At 37.7% G+C, this 15,938-nt stretch overlaps 2 protein-coding genes across 2 annotated transcripts in view; one reads left to right on the forward strand and one right to left on the reverse strand.

Moving 5' to 3' along the window:
• Positions 1-15,938, reverse strand: part of CTNNA3 (catenin alpha 3) — a 1,844,203-nt gene that overhangs the window by 1,025,606 nt on the left and 802,659 nt on the right. The window lies entirely within an intron of this gene.
• The window catches only part of LRRTM3 (leucine rich repeat transmembrane neuronal 3), a 194,612-nt gene continuing 188,143 nt past the window's right edge, over positions 9,470-15,938 (forward strand). Inside the window, exons 1-2 of the mRNA XM_061163002.1 lie at positions 9,470-9,730; positions 10,077-11,608. Coding sequence (XP_061018985.1) covers positions 9,727-9,730; positions 10,077-11,608 — 1,536 coding nt within the window. The 5' untranslated portion in view covers positions 9,470-9,726. The remainder of the gene's footprint in view (positions 9,731-10,076; positions 11,609-15,938) is intronic.

A 15,938-nucleotide genomic window follows, 5' to 3' on the forward strand; every position in this document is an offset into this window, starting at 1 on the left:
AAATGTTTATTATTATATCATTTAAACAGTAGTGACTTGATATTTAGAGCACAGCCATAAATGCATGCAAAGTAAAGCATCAAGTATTAAGGTGAAAATTTGGTTAAGAGACTTTTATAGTTACTCTAAAACATCTTTGCTCTATTGTGAGAAATTATAAGAAGTTTGGGAATATATATATGACATAAATTTTACACTGTAGCTCTGGTGCCACATGTTCCTTCATGGAATTTGTTCCAAATGAAAAGCTAGAAAACTGATTTCTCTCAATAAAAATGACTATAATTGAATTTGGTGATTGCTCTCTTGAAAGTAACTTTTTGAGCCTCTTTTAGAAGACTATCCCAATATTAATGCAAAAATTAACAGGTTTATTTAGCAAGGAACAATATCAAATGTCTGTTTTTGATAATTATCAACAAAAAGCAAGTACAGTATAAAAAGAGAAGAACAGGAATACTAGTAAATATGAATGGTAAACCAACTCAAGCTCATGATACCTTAACATTAATTTTCACCAAATCTGTGATTTGATCAATTACTGAATTTACACTAAATAGAAATACATATTTTCCTTCAAGTTCTAAGCCTCATATATTCCTAAGTTCTGCAAGTGTTAAAGTTGCTAACAAGAATGAATAAATACCCCAAGTATCAATTTGGGGCTGGATGTCCTGTTTAAATTAGTCGAGTGGACTCTTGCTCAACATGTATGTCATTAAAACTTACTCCTTACAAGTTAAATGACATAGGGAAAGCAATCAATTTAATATAAAAATGGAACAAGCCACAGTCCGAATGACCTGGTACCTCCCAATAAATCTATGACATTAAAAAATTAAAGCAACTTAAGAAACATGAAAACAAAATGCAGTACTTGGTCTTTACTTAGGTCTTGACTACAAAGCAACTTTAAAAACTTACTGTTAAATATGTTGCTGCTGCTGCTAAGTCGCTTCAGTCGTGTCCGACTCGTGCGACCCCATAGACGGCAGCCCACCAGGCTCCCCCGTCCCTGGGATTCTCCAGGCAAGAACACTGGAGTGGGTTGTAATTTCCTTCTCCAGTGCAGGAAAGTGAAAAGTGAAAGTGAAGTCGCTCAGTCGTGTCTGACTCTTAGCGACCCCGTGGACTGCAGCCCACCAGGCTCCTCCGTCCATGGGATTTTCCAGGCGAGAGTACTGGAGTGGGGTGCCATTGCCTTCTCCAGTTAAATATGTTAGGTATAGTAATACTAGATGGTTAAATTAAAAATTTTTATTGGTTAGAATTACATACTGAAATATATAAATATACATGTAAAATGACATGATTTCTGAGCTTTGCTTTTTAAAACACTCCAGAAAGAAAAAAGAAAAGTATGAATGTGTGGGTATGCATGAAGGGAGATGGGGATAGATGGAACACAATTAACAAAATATTGATAACTGTTAATGTTTATTATAGTATGCTCTCTATATTGTGTATGTTTTAAAATGTTCACTAAAAAAATAGTAACAACTGTATCCTTAAATTCATGTGGTCTTTTTAATCTTCAGAAGTCTTCCCCGGTGGCTCAGATGGTAAAGAATCTGCCTGCAATGGAGGAGACCAGGGTTTGATCCCTGGGTTGGGAAGATCCCCAGGAGAAGGGAATGGCAACCCACTCCAGTATTCTTGCCTGGGATCATAGACAGAGGACCCTGGTGGATGTAGTCCATGAGGTCACAGAGAATTGAACACGACTGAGGGACTAATGTACACATGCAGTCTTTCATCATCAGAAGTTAACCAATAATTGTTGCACTCTAAGAATTTGTTATTTGTCTCTATCCTCAGTTTTCTCTTTAGTGCTACTTCTGTGCAAACTAACAGTAAGTAAAGCAATAAAACCTGAGAGTATAGATTGATGCTGTAACATAAATGTATCTTTATTTATGTTTATTTATTTAAGTGAGGGATAGGCAAATGTGTTATATATTCTTGTAGGTCTCATTCACTTAATTTGCCTCTTTCCAAAAAAGCACTGAGAAACCATTTTAATGGTCAGACCTGGAAATTTCTTCATCCATTTATCTAAGTCAGAGATATCCACTCATCACCATATGTGACCGGACATAGTTTTTAATGGAGCCCTTGAAGCAAGCAGATGGAAACCAAGGATATTTCAGAAACATGTTAATACCTCGATGGATGAGCAGAATATAGTTATAAATGTACAAATGCGTATGAGTATTCTACCAATTAGAAATGAAGAAAATAAAATTTTCATAGCTGGAAGTATCTATGTTAGCATTTTGACCATGTTATTACATGATATGGTGACAAGTCAAAAACATGAATCTCTTTTCAACATCTAGATTACATGCACTTATTGGTGAAAGCACTTTATGCGTTAGAACACAGAATGTCAATGATTCATGCTGTATATTAAATGGCTATGGTATTAGAAATCATAGCAGAAAGGGAGTACTGAGGATTTTTTATAATATTGCTAAATCTAACTCAGCCCTTGGTCATGTTATGTGTGTGCTAAGTTGCTTTAGTCATGTCCGATTCTTGGTGACTACATGGGCTATAGCCCCCCAGGCTCCTCTGTCCATGGGGATTCTCCAGCAAGAATACTGGAATGGGTTGCCGTGCCCTCCTCCAGGGGGTCTGCCCCATCCAGGGATTGAACCCATGTCTCTTATGTATCCCACACTGGCGGGTGAGTTCTATACCACAGCACCACCTGGAAAGCCCTTGGTCATGTTAGTGACCCTAGATACATGTTGTTCCACTGTATGCTGATGAACAGAGAACCTAGATGAAACTCAAAGAAAAATTAATTTTCTCATAGGTACTCAGATTTCAGAAATATTTTATAGGACTTTAGGGTCTACAATGTATTTACATGTAAATTATGGAACTTGATCCTAAAGAAAAACTTTAGAGATTCATAGCACAGGTTTTATGAGTACTATTTTGTAGATAAGCAAACTGAGACCCTAAGAAGACTGGCCAGAATCAATTCCAAATTCCAAATGTCAACCGGCATATGCAATAAAAAGTATATGTCATTCTCTAAATTATTTTAGAAAAACCTTTCAGATTCACCAAATTTATTTTCTAAAACTTTAAGTCCAAATGGTATCATATCTGGTCTTTATATAATTTTTAATTTTCATCAAAGCGTCTGGTTCCATGCCCTCCAAGACCATTTGCAAGGATGTTGCCACTGTCTAGGACATCTAAATAGAAATCCATGTTGCTATTGTTTAGTGCCTAATTTTGCTAATCATTTTATAAAATATTGGAAAATACATCACGGTGTTTTGAGGCCTAAAATTAAGAACATGCTGCAAAAATTAAAGTCTCACAAAAAATGAGGGCTAAATTCAAACATAATTCAAATGAGTTGAACTCTTGATGTTATTCCCCAAACTTGACCTATAGAAGCAGTTGATGGCTTTACCATCCCTCCAGTTGCTCAGCCCATAAAACCAGAAGTCATCTTTAATTTCTCTATTTATCCCATACCTCAATTTCTAATCCATTAGAAATCTCCACTGGTTTTACCTCAATATAAGTCTAGAATCTAACCAATCCTCACCACTTTCACTGATGCTGAATCAGAGCAGGATCCTATGGTCCCTGCCCCCTACTATGTCCTCTGCCTGCCTTTTGTCTGTGGGAAACTTTAGTCAAAGAATTAATCAGAGAAGTGAGAAATGCAAAAACAAAGAAAAACACTCAAAGGAGACTAAATAATAATAATGTAGTCATTAAGTATAGTCGAGGACCTTTAGTTCTTTCTCAAGGGCTATAGATAGTATTCTAAGCCATATCCTGTGAGCTGTCTTATAGACACTAGAACACCAGGTGGAGCAGTTAACTCCAAGATGACCAGACTGTACCCAGGATATGAGCTGCCACAATTCCAAGAACTGGCCGCAAAGAAATGGGAACAAATGGACCCTGGAACTGAAGATTAACTGAACCTAAAGCAACCAAAATGATGCTGGTCAGACCAATGATGACCGATTTGAAGATGACTGTCAGAGATAACTGTGCTGTTTCTGCATGTCGCTCCCCCTCATCCACCTATAAAGCTCTCACCCCCTGCTTGTCACTGCGCATGTGTGGGGGGAGTTGGCCTTTGGACTGATGTCCACCATTCTCCCATCCAGTTGCCGGCATCTTAAATAAAGCAAATTTCCTTTCCCCCAACCTGGCCTCTTTATATGCTTTTTGGGCTGCAAGCAGCCAGACACCACGCACACCCTCTGTAACAATACCATCCTGGTCCAAGTCACCATCATCTCTCTCCTGATGGATATAATATCCTCCCTTACTGGCTTCCCTGCTTTTACTCTTGTCCCTTTACAGTCTATTTCCTCTCTGACTTCACCTCCAGTTACTTTCTCCAATGCTGTCTACACTCTAGACTGATTGGCCTCTGCTATTCATTGAACACATTATCTGCTCCCACCTGAGTGCCTTTGCACTGGCCACTCCCCATAAATATATTTAAAGTTAAAAACCTCATCTTCTTCAAGGCTTGCTCAAGCCACTTTCTTAGTGGGCCTAACCATCCTATTTTAGCTGAAATCTACCTCATCCTTCCACTCCTAATCTTCACTGTCTTTTTTACTTTTCTTTTTTCTATAATTGTTGCTCTTTAGTCACTAAGTCACGTTCAACGCTTTGAGACCCCGTGAACTATAACCCACCAGGCTCCTCTGTCCTTGGGATTTTCCAGGCAAGAATACTGGAGTGCATTGCCATTTCCTTCTCCAGGGGATCTTCCCAACCCAGCGATTGAACATGTGTCTCCTGCATTGGCAGGTAGATTCTTTACCACTGGGCTACCAGGGAAGCCCAATAATATACTACTTTTATTATTTGTCTTATTTTTATTGTTCATCTAACTCCTTCAGAATGTAAGCTTAGATATCTGCTTTGTGCACTAATGTACTCTAAGTGTCTGGAACAGTGTCTAGGACATAGTGGTTACCCAAACTGTTAAATAAATGCAATCTCTGAGACCTACCCATTGTTTAGACATCAGTATATCCACTTTGGGCTTCTCAAGTGGCGCTAGCCAACCTACCAATGCAGAAGACACAAGAGACGTGGGTCTGATCCCTGGGTCGGAAAGATCTCCTGGAGGAGGAAATGACAACCAACTGCAGTGTTCTTGCCTGGGAAAATTTCATGGACAGAGGAGCCTGGTGGGCTACAGTCCATGGGGTTGCAAAGAGTCAGACATGACTGAACACAGCAGCATAAGCACAATATCCACTTTAAATTATTTTCTAAGTTTATATTTGGCAATTCAGTTTCATATTAGACTGAACTCTGGCATTATATAACCGAGATTGGATTTATTTGCCCAATTTAAACAAAATATGTTAAGCTTTTTGAAGTACTGTAAGTGCAATAAAAAAGTCTTTAGATACATGACACTATATTCCATAAGTATATAAATCATTAAGGCCCTAGATTCATTGGGGAAATTTAATTTGTCAGGTAGTTTATAGTTTGTTCTGTACATGGTTTTAAATGCAAATGAATTTGCTAAATACATAGTGTAGTATAATTTTGCTTATTTTGAAAGGCAAATAAGAAATGATCATCTTGCAGTAGTCAACAAGTAGAAGGAGAATAAACTTTAAAAAGTAACCAGCAGATTAGTAAAATCTTTTTGAATATAAGGTTTTATTTTTCTTTTGAGAAAGAAAATTTTTTCTTTTGAGGAATTTTTCTTTTGAGAAAGACACTATGTCTTTGGAGTGATTTCCGTAGCCTCAAGTTTTTAGTCTGGTTTAGCACTTCACTATTTTAATTTTGGATTTCTCTACCAGCCTCATGCATGGTCTTCCCTCTTCAAGCACTTCATTACCATGAAGCAGGAGAGACCTGGTGGTGATACTGGCTGAAGGATTAGTGCCAAAGTAGGAGGCACCCAGAGAACCCGCAGTCAGACCCAGTTCAAGAATGACTACTGATTACTGTTGAAGAAAAGATCAATAGTCAGCATTAAGAGAAAAAATCAACTTTGAGATCCAAAAGGTGACTGTAAAGTCAGAACTATGAAGCAAGGCAAGATCAGAAGCCAAGATACCAGAAAAATGTCTGCTAATGGCACGGTGTATAACACACAGCAAATGTCATTCACCATATTGATCCAAGATTTATCCCAGGAAAAGTAAAGTAAGCAAACTACATTCTCAGCGGCTCATCTGTGCTTCTGTCATAGAATGAAAGAAGAATAAAAACATAAAGTTGTTGGGACCTCCAGTCATCCTAGAGCAGCCTTCTGCAGCTGTTGGGAAAACAGACATGCCAATGATTGCTTCCTAAAGAGAAGCAGGGATGGTGAAGAGGAAAATCTGAGCCCTTCAAGCAACAGGGATGATAGAGGAGTTATAAATAGTATTCTCTTTAGTCTTTTTTAATAGATACAAATTGTCAAGCCCTATTTGGGATGTTAGATGATAAAAGGTGTAAAATGCCAAAGAGAATATTCAAACCTATATTTACTATTCTCAAAAAATGTACAGTTTAACTATAAAGACAAGAGACGTCTACATCAAAAGTGAGATCACATGCTGACCATCTGAGTATTTCCACTTCCCAATTTCTTGCCTTTTCACACACATTTTTAAAGAACACTTTCTCCAAAATTGTACCCAATCTCACTGGCAGAGGAATTTTGCAGAGATCAATCCTATGTATACAAGACTAGCATTACATAACCAGTTTATCCTACATCAAATGTACTCTGACCCTCATAAAAATGTGACTGTTTGAGCATCTAAAATGTGCCAAGTGCTACAGCAGTTTTTAGGAAAACCAAAGCAGATAAAACTTTATTTTTGTCCTCACAGAACTTATATCACAATATCATAGTTTTATATGTCCTCTCTTCCTACTAGGAGAAAATTTATTATTTTTATTTATTCCTTTACAGTGTGTTTCTTAAACCTAGCTGTCCATCAGAGTCTGCTGATAAATGTAGCCTCTTCTGTCTCCTTGAATCAAAATCTTGGGGGAGGGATTGGGAAATTTACCTTTTTAACAAGCTCTCTGGGGGATTTATGTAAATTCATAGCATAATAATTTGGGGGGAAACACTTCCCAAGTGGCACCAGTGGCAAAGAATCTGCTTGCCAATGTAGGAGACATAAGAGACACACGTTCGATCCCTGGGTCAGGAAGATGCCCTGGAGGAAGGCATGGCAACTCACTCCTGGAGAATCCTGTGGACAGAGGATCCTGGCGGGCTACAGTCCATAGAGTCACAAAGAGTCAGGCATGACTGAAGTGGCTTAGCCTGCACTCACTGTCCTATTAATGGCATCTTGTATGAGAAATCTGACTGTACCTAGGCGGCCCCTTTTGTTTATCACAACTGTTACCGAGCCTCCCATCGTTTGAAAATATGAAAGCTCTCCACGATTTTCCACAACCAATTCACCTAACAAAGACTAGCAAGGAAAACTTAAAAAGAAAAATTAAATTACCATTTATTTTTAAACAAAATGGTTTTCTCTGTGGGGCAGATGTAACCATATTCTGCTCTGTTGAAGAAAATCAAACATTAATTACGAGTTATGGTCCACTTTAAATATTAATTTTAAAGATAAAGTTGAGATGATGGAGATTTACAAATACTTCTCAGGCAAGACTGAGAGCATCTCAGAAATCCATTATAAACAATATAAAAAACATTCAGTGAAATAGTTCTTTGTGAGTTAATGACAGTCACGATAGTCACTATTCAATACTAAATAACATGCAATATCAGCAAGTATAGAAAAGTTGATATTATTCAAATAACAGTTAACACAGGCTTATTAAGTGCCACATACTAGTCTAAGATTATGTCATGTTCATACTCTACAGATATGGAGATGACTTAATTCTCAAATTCTCTATTAAATAGAATTTGGTTATGATGCCCATTTTGTAGAAGACAAAACTAATGCATAGAGAAGATGAGAAACATAGTCAACGTTACAGAGCTGATAAAATACAGTCAGGATTGGAACCTAGGTGCAAAATTCATCCTCTTAATCACTAGACTAAGCCTTTCCTCTTTAGTTTTTAGAATACTTATTAGAAGACGTATATCAAAGAAGCTTATGCAACCCTGTTCTAGAAATCGAGAATTTTATTTTATTACAGCTTCTTTGCCAAAATGACTTAATCAGGCTAATTCTCATTTGACTCATTTTAAAGTGAAGATAACAATGCTATTCAAACAGGATCATCTAGTATTTAGAGGTTCAAGTATAAGAGAGATATGGTTCTGAATCTCAATCCTACCACTTACTATATGACCTTGAGCAAGGTACCTTTCCCAGTCTCAGTCTCCTCATCTTTAAAATGAAGGGCATAATGGGATCTACATCATAATATTGTTTACAGATAGAATAAGATAGCCCATTGAAGCGCTATCTTAGAAATGGCTCAATAAATATTAGTGTAATAAACACCAGCAGCATCAACAAACTGAACCAAATGCTCTCTTGATTCTTGTACTCACACTAAACAGGGTTTATTTCTCTTCTAATTAAAAAAACGATACAATGACAGCAACAAAAACAACAAACCAAGTCATAAGCAATTAAATCAATTATGTCTTTTGTGGGAAAACCAGAAAGGTTATTGGACACAGTACTTTATATGTCATTAGTTATCCTCTCTGTTCCAAAATGTATGTGTGATAGCATCCTGAGACATCTTGTATAATATAATCATTGTGACTCCAAGAGGTCAAATGGGCAGCCAGTTAATGCATCTCTGTGAAAAGCTCAATAATTCATTTTATAAATTTCAGTTCCAAGCCTACGTTGAGGTTAAGAAAAATTGACATTCGGTCTGTGAACTTCATGTCAAGCTCCAGAAAAACTCTGGGCAGTACATGTTTAGCGATTAAGTGGATGCAGACAATAAAGACATTGCCAAATTGTAAAACAAGACTTGGAAATTACAGAAAATGTTGCTAGTTATTGATTACGGTGACCATTCAGTTCCTATTGAGCCACCCAAAAGAATCATTCATTTTCCAGCAGAGAGCCTGCTCATTTGCAAGATAAAAGAGAGACATTTCTGCACATGCCCATAATGTTCTTCACCACTGGGGGCAGCTTTACATAAGACTGCATTCACTGAAACCAAAGCAACAGTCTGAGCGGCTTTCAGAATGACAGTCTGCAGAAGTGAGCTGAGCGTGTGCGCGATACAGGGCTCTCCTGCCTTCTGGGCTCCAACGCAGCTCTGTGGCTGAACTGGGTGCTCGCCACCAGAAATGCTGGGCTATGGAATACAGATGTGGCAGCTCAGGTAGCCTCATGTTGCCTGAAGGAATACATCTTGCTTTCTGATAAGAAGAAATTGTAGAAGCCAGTTTTTTTTTTTTTTTTTTTTTTTTTACACCACCTCCCCCCCACCAAAAAAAAAAAAAAAAAACTGTAAAGATGCAAAAACGTAATATCCATGAAGATCCTATTACCTAGGAAGATTTTGATGTTTTGCTGCGAATGCGGTGTTGGGATTTATTTGTTCTTGGAGTGTTCTGCGTGGCTGGCAAAGAATAATGTTCCAAAATCGGTCCATCTCCCAAGGGGTCCAATTTTTCTTCCTGGGTGTCAGCGAGCCCTGACTCACTACAGTGCAGCTGACAGGGGCTGTCACGCAAGTGGCCCCCTAAGCCAAAGCAAAAGACCTAAGGACGACCTTTGAACAATACAAAGGATGGGTATGTTTTGTCATTTTTCTTCTTTTCTTCTTAAAAAAACAAAAGCAAAAAAATCCACTAGTCTGTATATTAATTCTGCCTTAATTATTGTAGAGATTACCTTGCTCTGCTCTAAGACTATAAATTCAACTGCTTAGTGAACATGTTTCCTTGCTTAACTGTTAAAAAAAAAAAAAAGCCTAAAGACAATTCTCTTTAAATGATAAGGAGATGATATTTGATGTTAAATATTGTTCTGTACATTTAAATTTCTAAAAAAGAAAATATATGTTTATTTTTGCTTGATTAAAAAATAAATTCATTCTTTTTTGGGGGGATAACTTTTCTAAGTTGTTTTTATTTCCAGGTTTCAATGTAATTAGGCTACTGAGCGGATCAGCTGTAGCACTGGTTATAGCCCCCACTGTCTTACTGACAATGCTTTCTTCTGCTGAACGAGGATGCCCTAAGGGCTGTAGGTGTGAAGGCAAAATGGTATATTGTGAATCTCAGAAATTACAGGAGATACCCTCAAGTATATCTGCTGGTTGCTTAGGTTTGTCCCTTCGCTATAACAGCCTTCAAAAACTTAAGTATAATCAATTCAAAGGGCTCAACCAGCTCACCTGGCTGTACCTTGACCATAACCATATCAGCAATATTGATGAGAATGCTTTTAATGGAATACGCAGACTCAAAGAGTTGATTCTGAGTTCCAACAGAATCTCCTATTTTCTCAACAATACCTTCAGACCTGTGACAAATTTACGGAACTTGGATCTGTCCTACAATCAGCTGCATTCTCTGGGATCTGAACAGTTTCGGGGCTTGCGAAAGCTGCTGAGTTTACATCTCCGGTCTAACTCCCTGAGAACCATCCCAGTGCGAATATTCCAAGACTGCCGCAACCTGGAACTTCTGGACCTGGGATACAACCGGATCCGAAGTTTAGCCAGGAATGTCTTTGCTGGTATGATCAGACTCAAAGAACTTCACCTGGAGCACAATCAATTTTCTAAGCTCAATCTGGCCCTTTTTCCAAGGTTGGTGAGCCTTCAGAACCTTTACTTGCAGTGGAATAAAATCAGTGTCATAGGACAGACCATGTCCTGGACCTGGAGCTCATTACAAAGGCTTGATTTATCAGGCAATGAGATCGAAGCTTTTAGTGGACCCAGTGTTTTCCAGTGCGTCCCAAATCTGCAGCGCCTCAACCTGGATTCCAACAAGCTCACATTTATTGGTCAAGAGATTTTGGATTCTTGGATATCCCTCAATGACATCAGTCTTGCCGGGAATATATGGGAATGCAGCAGAAATATTTGTTCCCTGGTAAACTGGCTGAAAAGTTTTAAAGGACTGAGGGAGAATACAATTATCTGTGCCAGTCCCAAAGAGCTGCAAGGAGTAAATGTGATTGATGCAGTGAAGAACTACAGCATCTGTGGCAAAAGTACCACAGAGAGGTTTGATCTGGCCAGGGCGCTCCCCAAGCCAACGTTTAAGCCCAAGCTCCCCAGGCCGAAGCACGAAAGCAAACCCCCCCTGCCCCCCACGGTGGGGGCCACGGAGCCTGGCCCCGAGACTGATGCTGACACTGAGCATATCTCTTTTCATAAAATCATCGCAGGGAGCGTGGCCCTTTTCCTGTCTGTGCTTGTCATCCTGCTCGTCATCTACGTGTCGTGGAAGCGGTATCCTGCCAGCATGAAGCAGCTGCAGCAGCGCTCCCTCATGAGAAGACACAGGAAAAAGAAACGACAGTCCCTAAAGCAAATGACTCCCAGCACCCAGGAATTTTACGTAGATTATAAACCCACCAACACAGAGACCAGCGAGATGCTGCTGAACGGGACGGGACCCTGCACCTATAGCAAATCAGGCTCCAGGGAGTGTGAGGTATGAACCATTGTGATCAAAGCGCTCTTAAAAGCTGGGAAATAAGTGGTGCTTTATTGAACTCTGGGGACTATAAAGGGAACGTGGTACCCCTCTCCCCACCCCTCTCCCTCTCCCTCTGCTGGCAAAGTCCTTCCTTCCCCGTCTGTTTTAGTACATTCATAATACGGGTCATTTTCCTTTCATACATAGTTAACCCATTGAAATTTAGATACCACAATCAATGTGAAGCTTGAATTCTGGTTTAATATAATGCCTATTGTATACAACCTTTTATTGATTCCATTAATGTCACACTTGTTTTAAGATAAAACTTCTTTCATAAGTGATCCCTCACATCTGCTGTTATTCTCCTTCTGGGAGGACCAAATTTACACTTTTAGAAGGTTTGCAGTTCATTGGTAAATCAAGGAAAACCTGAATGATCCCAGGTACTTGGAGCTGAAACAGATTCTAGGAGATGACTTGATTATAGGAACATTTAGGGGCAGTCTTAAAATAACGCCTAGCTTAAAAAGAAAATTGCAGGAAACTATTGAAAGACCGGTGCTCTGCTAAAGCAGCACCAGAAGCAGTTTTCAGACGTGTTTGAATTACAATAAAGCAAGCCTAAGGAAAACTGTGGAAGGGTTAAATTGTTGCAAGTAGATGACTGCAAAATGTGAGGAGACAGTAAAAACACAAAGTTTAGACTTGAAGCCTTGTCTCTGAAATCCATCTCTGTAAAAATCACAGTAGAGGTTTCACTGTCAATTTCTTTTAGCCTCCACATAGCCAAAATGAGTGAATAAATAAATAAAATAGGAAAGAGGCAAATTTGAGGAGGCAGATTTTTCCACATATCCTCACCTTAAGTTTTCAGAGATGAGGCTTGCAAACAGGAATGCAGCTTGCTAAACGCATGTGGTTAGAAGCTTACCAGAATTTCTCTTTCCAGCTCTTTTAGGACCCTAATGTAGGGAGTGGAATCATGAGCTCTGTCTGTTCTGTTGGGGATTTGTCAGGCTGTCCTGTTGTGTTTCACTATATGCCCTGCACACAGGCCAGTCCCCTGATGACTGACATTTCATTCAGAGGTGTAGACAACACATTTTAAGGCTCAATTTCCACCACCCATTGAAAAGGATAGTTTTGACAACACCTTAATAAGATAAAATAAATCTTACAAGAAAAAAGACCAACCCCATGGCAGTTGTCTTTTGTTTCTCTATTGTTGATGTTACAGTGCTAATGTTACAGTGTCCCCATGTTCATCTGTATTGTGAAATCCATTCATCAGTATGAATCTGTACAGACCCTGCTGGCAATATGCAAGCAGCATGCATGTTTTTATGTCGATGGTGAAAGTTTATTGACTGCAGCACAAATATCATAGCTTCTGTATTTAAGTAACTTTGACTACAGTTCATTTAGATTTTAGAAAAATGTCTTTAGTCTGCTTTTCATTCTCTAAAATGAACAATTCCATTATGGGAGCAAAAATCACAAATTGCAACACTAAGCCTATTTCATTTAATTTGACTTGTCAGGCCCTATGTCTTTAACCATGCCCCTGTTCTTTCAAAACAAAATCGCTGCAGCAAAAAAGAAAAAGTAAATGGCTATTTTTACCAGCATTTTTATATAGTTTGGAGGCTTTTCATATGCTGAGAGGAAAAATCTAGGCAAGTCACCACGAGATATAATTGCAAAGAAGGCAGATTATAAAATCATACTTTTATAAGCAATAAAGAAAAAGGAACATCTAAAGTAGATTTTTCAAGGTACTTTGATTTTGATTAAATCTTAAATAGATACCATTCAGAGAAGCATCATAGTTATAATATATTTGTCCATGGATAACTGTTGGATATACATTTATTAATTGCAAATAGTCCCAGATTCCCAATTGATTAATAATGCAAATAATTCCTCACAGTACTATGAACTGGATGACTGGACCTACTGTGATGTTTTTCACTGGAGTTGTAATTTTACATTTTTCATAAAATGTCAGTAAATACATATTTCATCTAAAAAAAGAAATTTTCTTTGGTCAGCCTCATTTTTACCTGTACTAAAGATGATTGTATTAATTAAATGCAGTGTTAAAGTGAAAAAGCCCCTTTCTATTCTTTGATTTGAACTTCTGCCTCATTTGTCATGGGTACCAAATAAATTTAGGCAAGGTATATTTACCTTTATATTTTGAAATTTTTGAAAATTCTCAATGCTGTGGTACTGCTAGTATATGTAAAATATGCTTGTTTTTTTAAAAGTGTTTCTAAAATTTAAAACCACTTGGTGTGTTAAGATTACATGAATAACCAAAATTTGAAGGCTGGTCATTTTTTAATGCCTAACTTTAGCTATATATAAATTTAATACTAGAGAAGAACCAAAATAAAATTCCTTAGATTGTAAAAGTAATTTTGATTCAGAACATGAAATTATAAAAAAAATTATTTTCCCTTTCTTTGGGAATGAAGCATCTCTAGTATATAATTCTTGTAGGTTAGACAATCACTAGTTCACCACTACAAATTTAGCAAAGCTGACTGGTTAATGTTCTCCTGTTCAAAATTTGTTGTCTTCACACCCACCCCATGGCAAATTTTGGACTGCAAACCATAAATCTATTTTCATAAGCATTTTAAACTCTGCATATTAGTTGATATTTCATTTTCTGCCCCAACTAGACAACAGTTAAGTAAACAGCCTGACCTGTTGAACTATACAACAGAGATGTGTCAATGCAGAATGGATTCAGTCTTTGAATGCTTTACCAGAGAGAGAGGAAATACAGTTTAGTGTTTGAAAAGTATGTGTTTTTTTCTAATTTTTATGAGCCCCAGTACACACAGTGCTACCGCAGCATGGAGTTAATAAATTCAGAATGCCACAGTCTTCTAAGCAATACTTATCCAAGATATATTCCTTTTAAATTAGTTTATATTTTCTAAAGATGTTGACATTACATCTTTTCAAATAATTTAAACCTTTTTTTTTTTTTTTTAACTTAATTTGATGAACCAACTACCTAACCAGACAGGGAGGCAGTAAACTGTATTTCTATGGAGCAGCAGTGACCTCCAGTGGCTGGTTAGACTAACCACAGCTATTCAAACATTCTGTTAGTTTTCATCCTAAATTCCTATGTAAGTGTGGTTGTCAACATATAGTTTTTGATACATGAATCGATTTTACTTTTATTTAATTCCTCCCCCTTGGAAACACAGTTATAGTGTAACATTGTGACTTTATATTTTGTATATTGACTTACTTAGTAATGCCCAGAGGCCACAGAACTGGAACTGAGGGCTAGAAATAAATGTCCTACGATGAAGAACAAGTAATAACATAACAAAAAAATAGATAAGAAATACTTTAACGTATTTAAAATCATCGGCATTGGCCAAATATCAGTAGGTGGGAGTATTTACATATGTAGAATACTCAAATATACTGTAATTTGGGTTGGGGGAAACAAATTTCAATATTAATATTGAAAGAACCAGTATCAGTTATTTACCAGGCAGGAGAGTCTGAGCTGTGGAATGAGGGAGGCCTCGCCTTCCGGCTCTAGGATGCTTCAGTTTGTTGGTCACGGCGGTGACCTGTTCTTTGCCCCAGTGCTCCCTCCCTCCCTCCGCCTTTTCAGTCAGCTGAACACTGGTTCTATTAGGCTCTCTGACAATGATGTTACAGTCTAAGAGGTGATGATTCATAGATAATGAAATTATGGTCTCCTTCTGGGGAAGGATAATGCAGAGTCAGATTTGTAGAACTGGCAAGGATTTTAGGATGCTGAAGGTGCATGAAGTATCTTCTCTTCCCTTGACATTTACCAAGAAGAGAACTTAAATAGTTTATTTAAAGTGTGGATTAGACCAGCATCAGAAACAAGCATCAGGCTATGAAGACTAAGACAAAATGAGTTCCAGACATGACAAATGAGAACTGAGCCATGAGAAATGAAAAATTCAGAAACAGTGTTGCTTCTTTTATTTCTTTTCCCCTGGATTCTCATTAGAATCTGGATCTGTAGCAAACCCATGGAGTTTTTCTATACTTGTATTCTGTTAGCTACCTATATTAAAAATTAGAGGCAGCTGGAAGAAACTATTAACATGAAAAATAGTATCAGTGAATTTTAATTTCAAATGTCATAAGAAAAACAACTAATGGAAGCTAAATAGGTTGTATTAAATGACTCTTGAGAACTAGTAAAATAACAGGGTGAAAGTCAGAGTTTCTGGAATCTAATCATAATTGCCTATAGAATTAGACCCACTTTTGCCTACTCTCCAAAATTATCAGTGATTTTATAGTCAGTAGAATACAGTAGAAA

This window comes from Dama dama, chromosome 15 (assembly GCF_033118175.1).
Source record: "Dama dama isolate Ldn47 chromosome 15, ASM3311817v1, whole genome shotgun sequence".
NCBI lineage: Eukaryota > Metazoa > Chordata > Mammalia > Artiodactyla > Cervidae > Dama > Dama dama.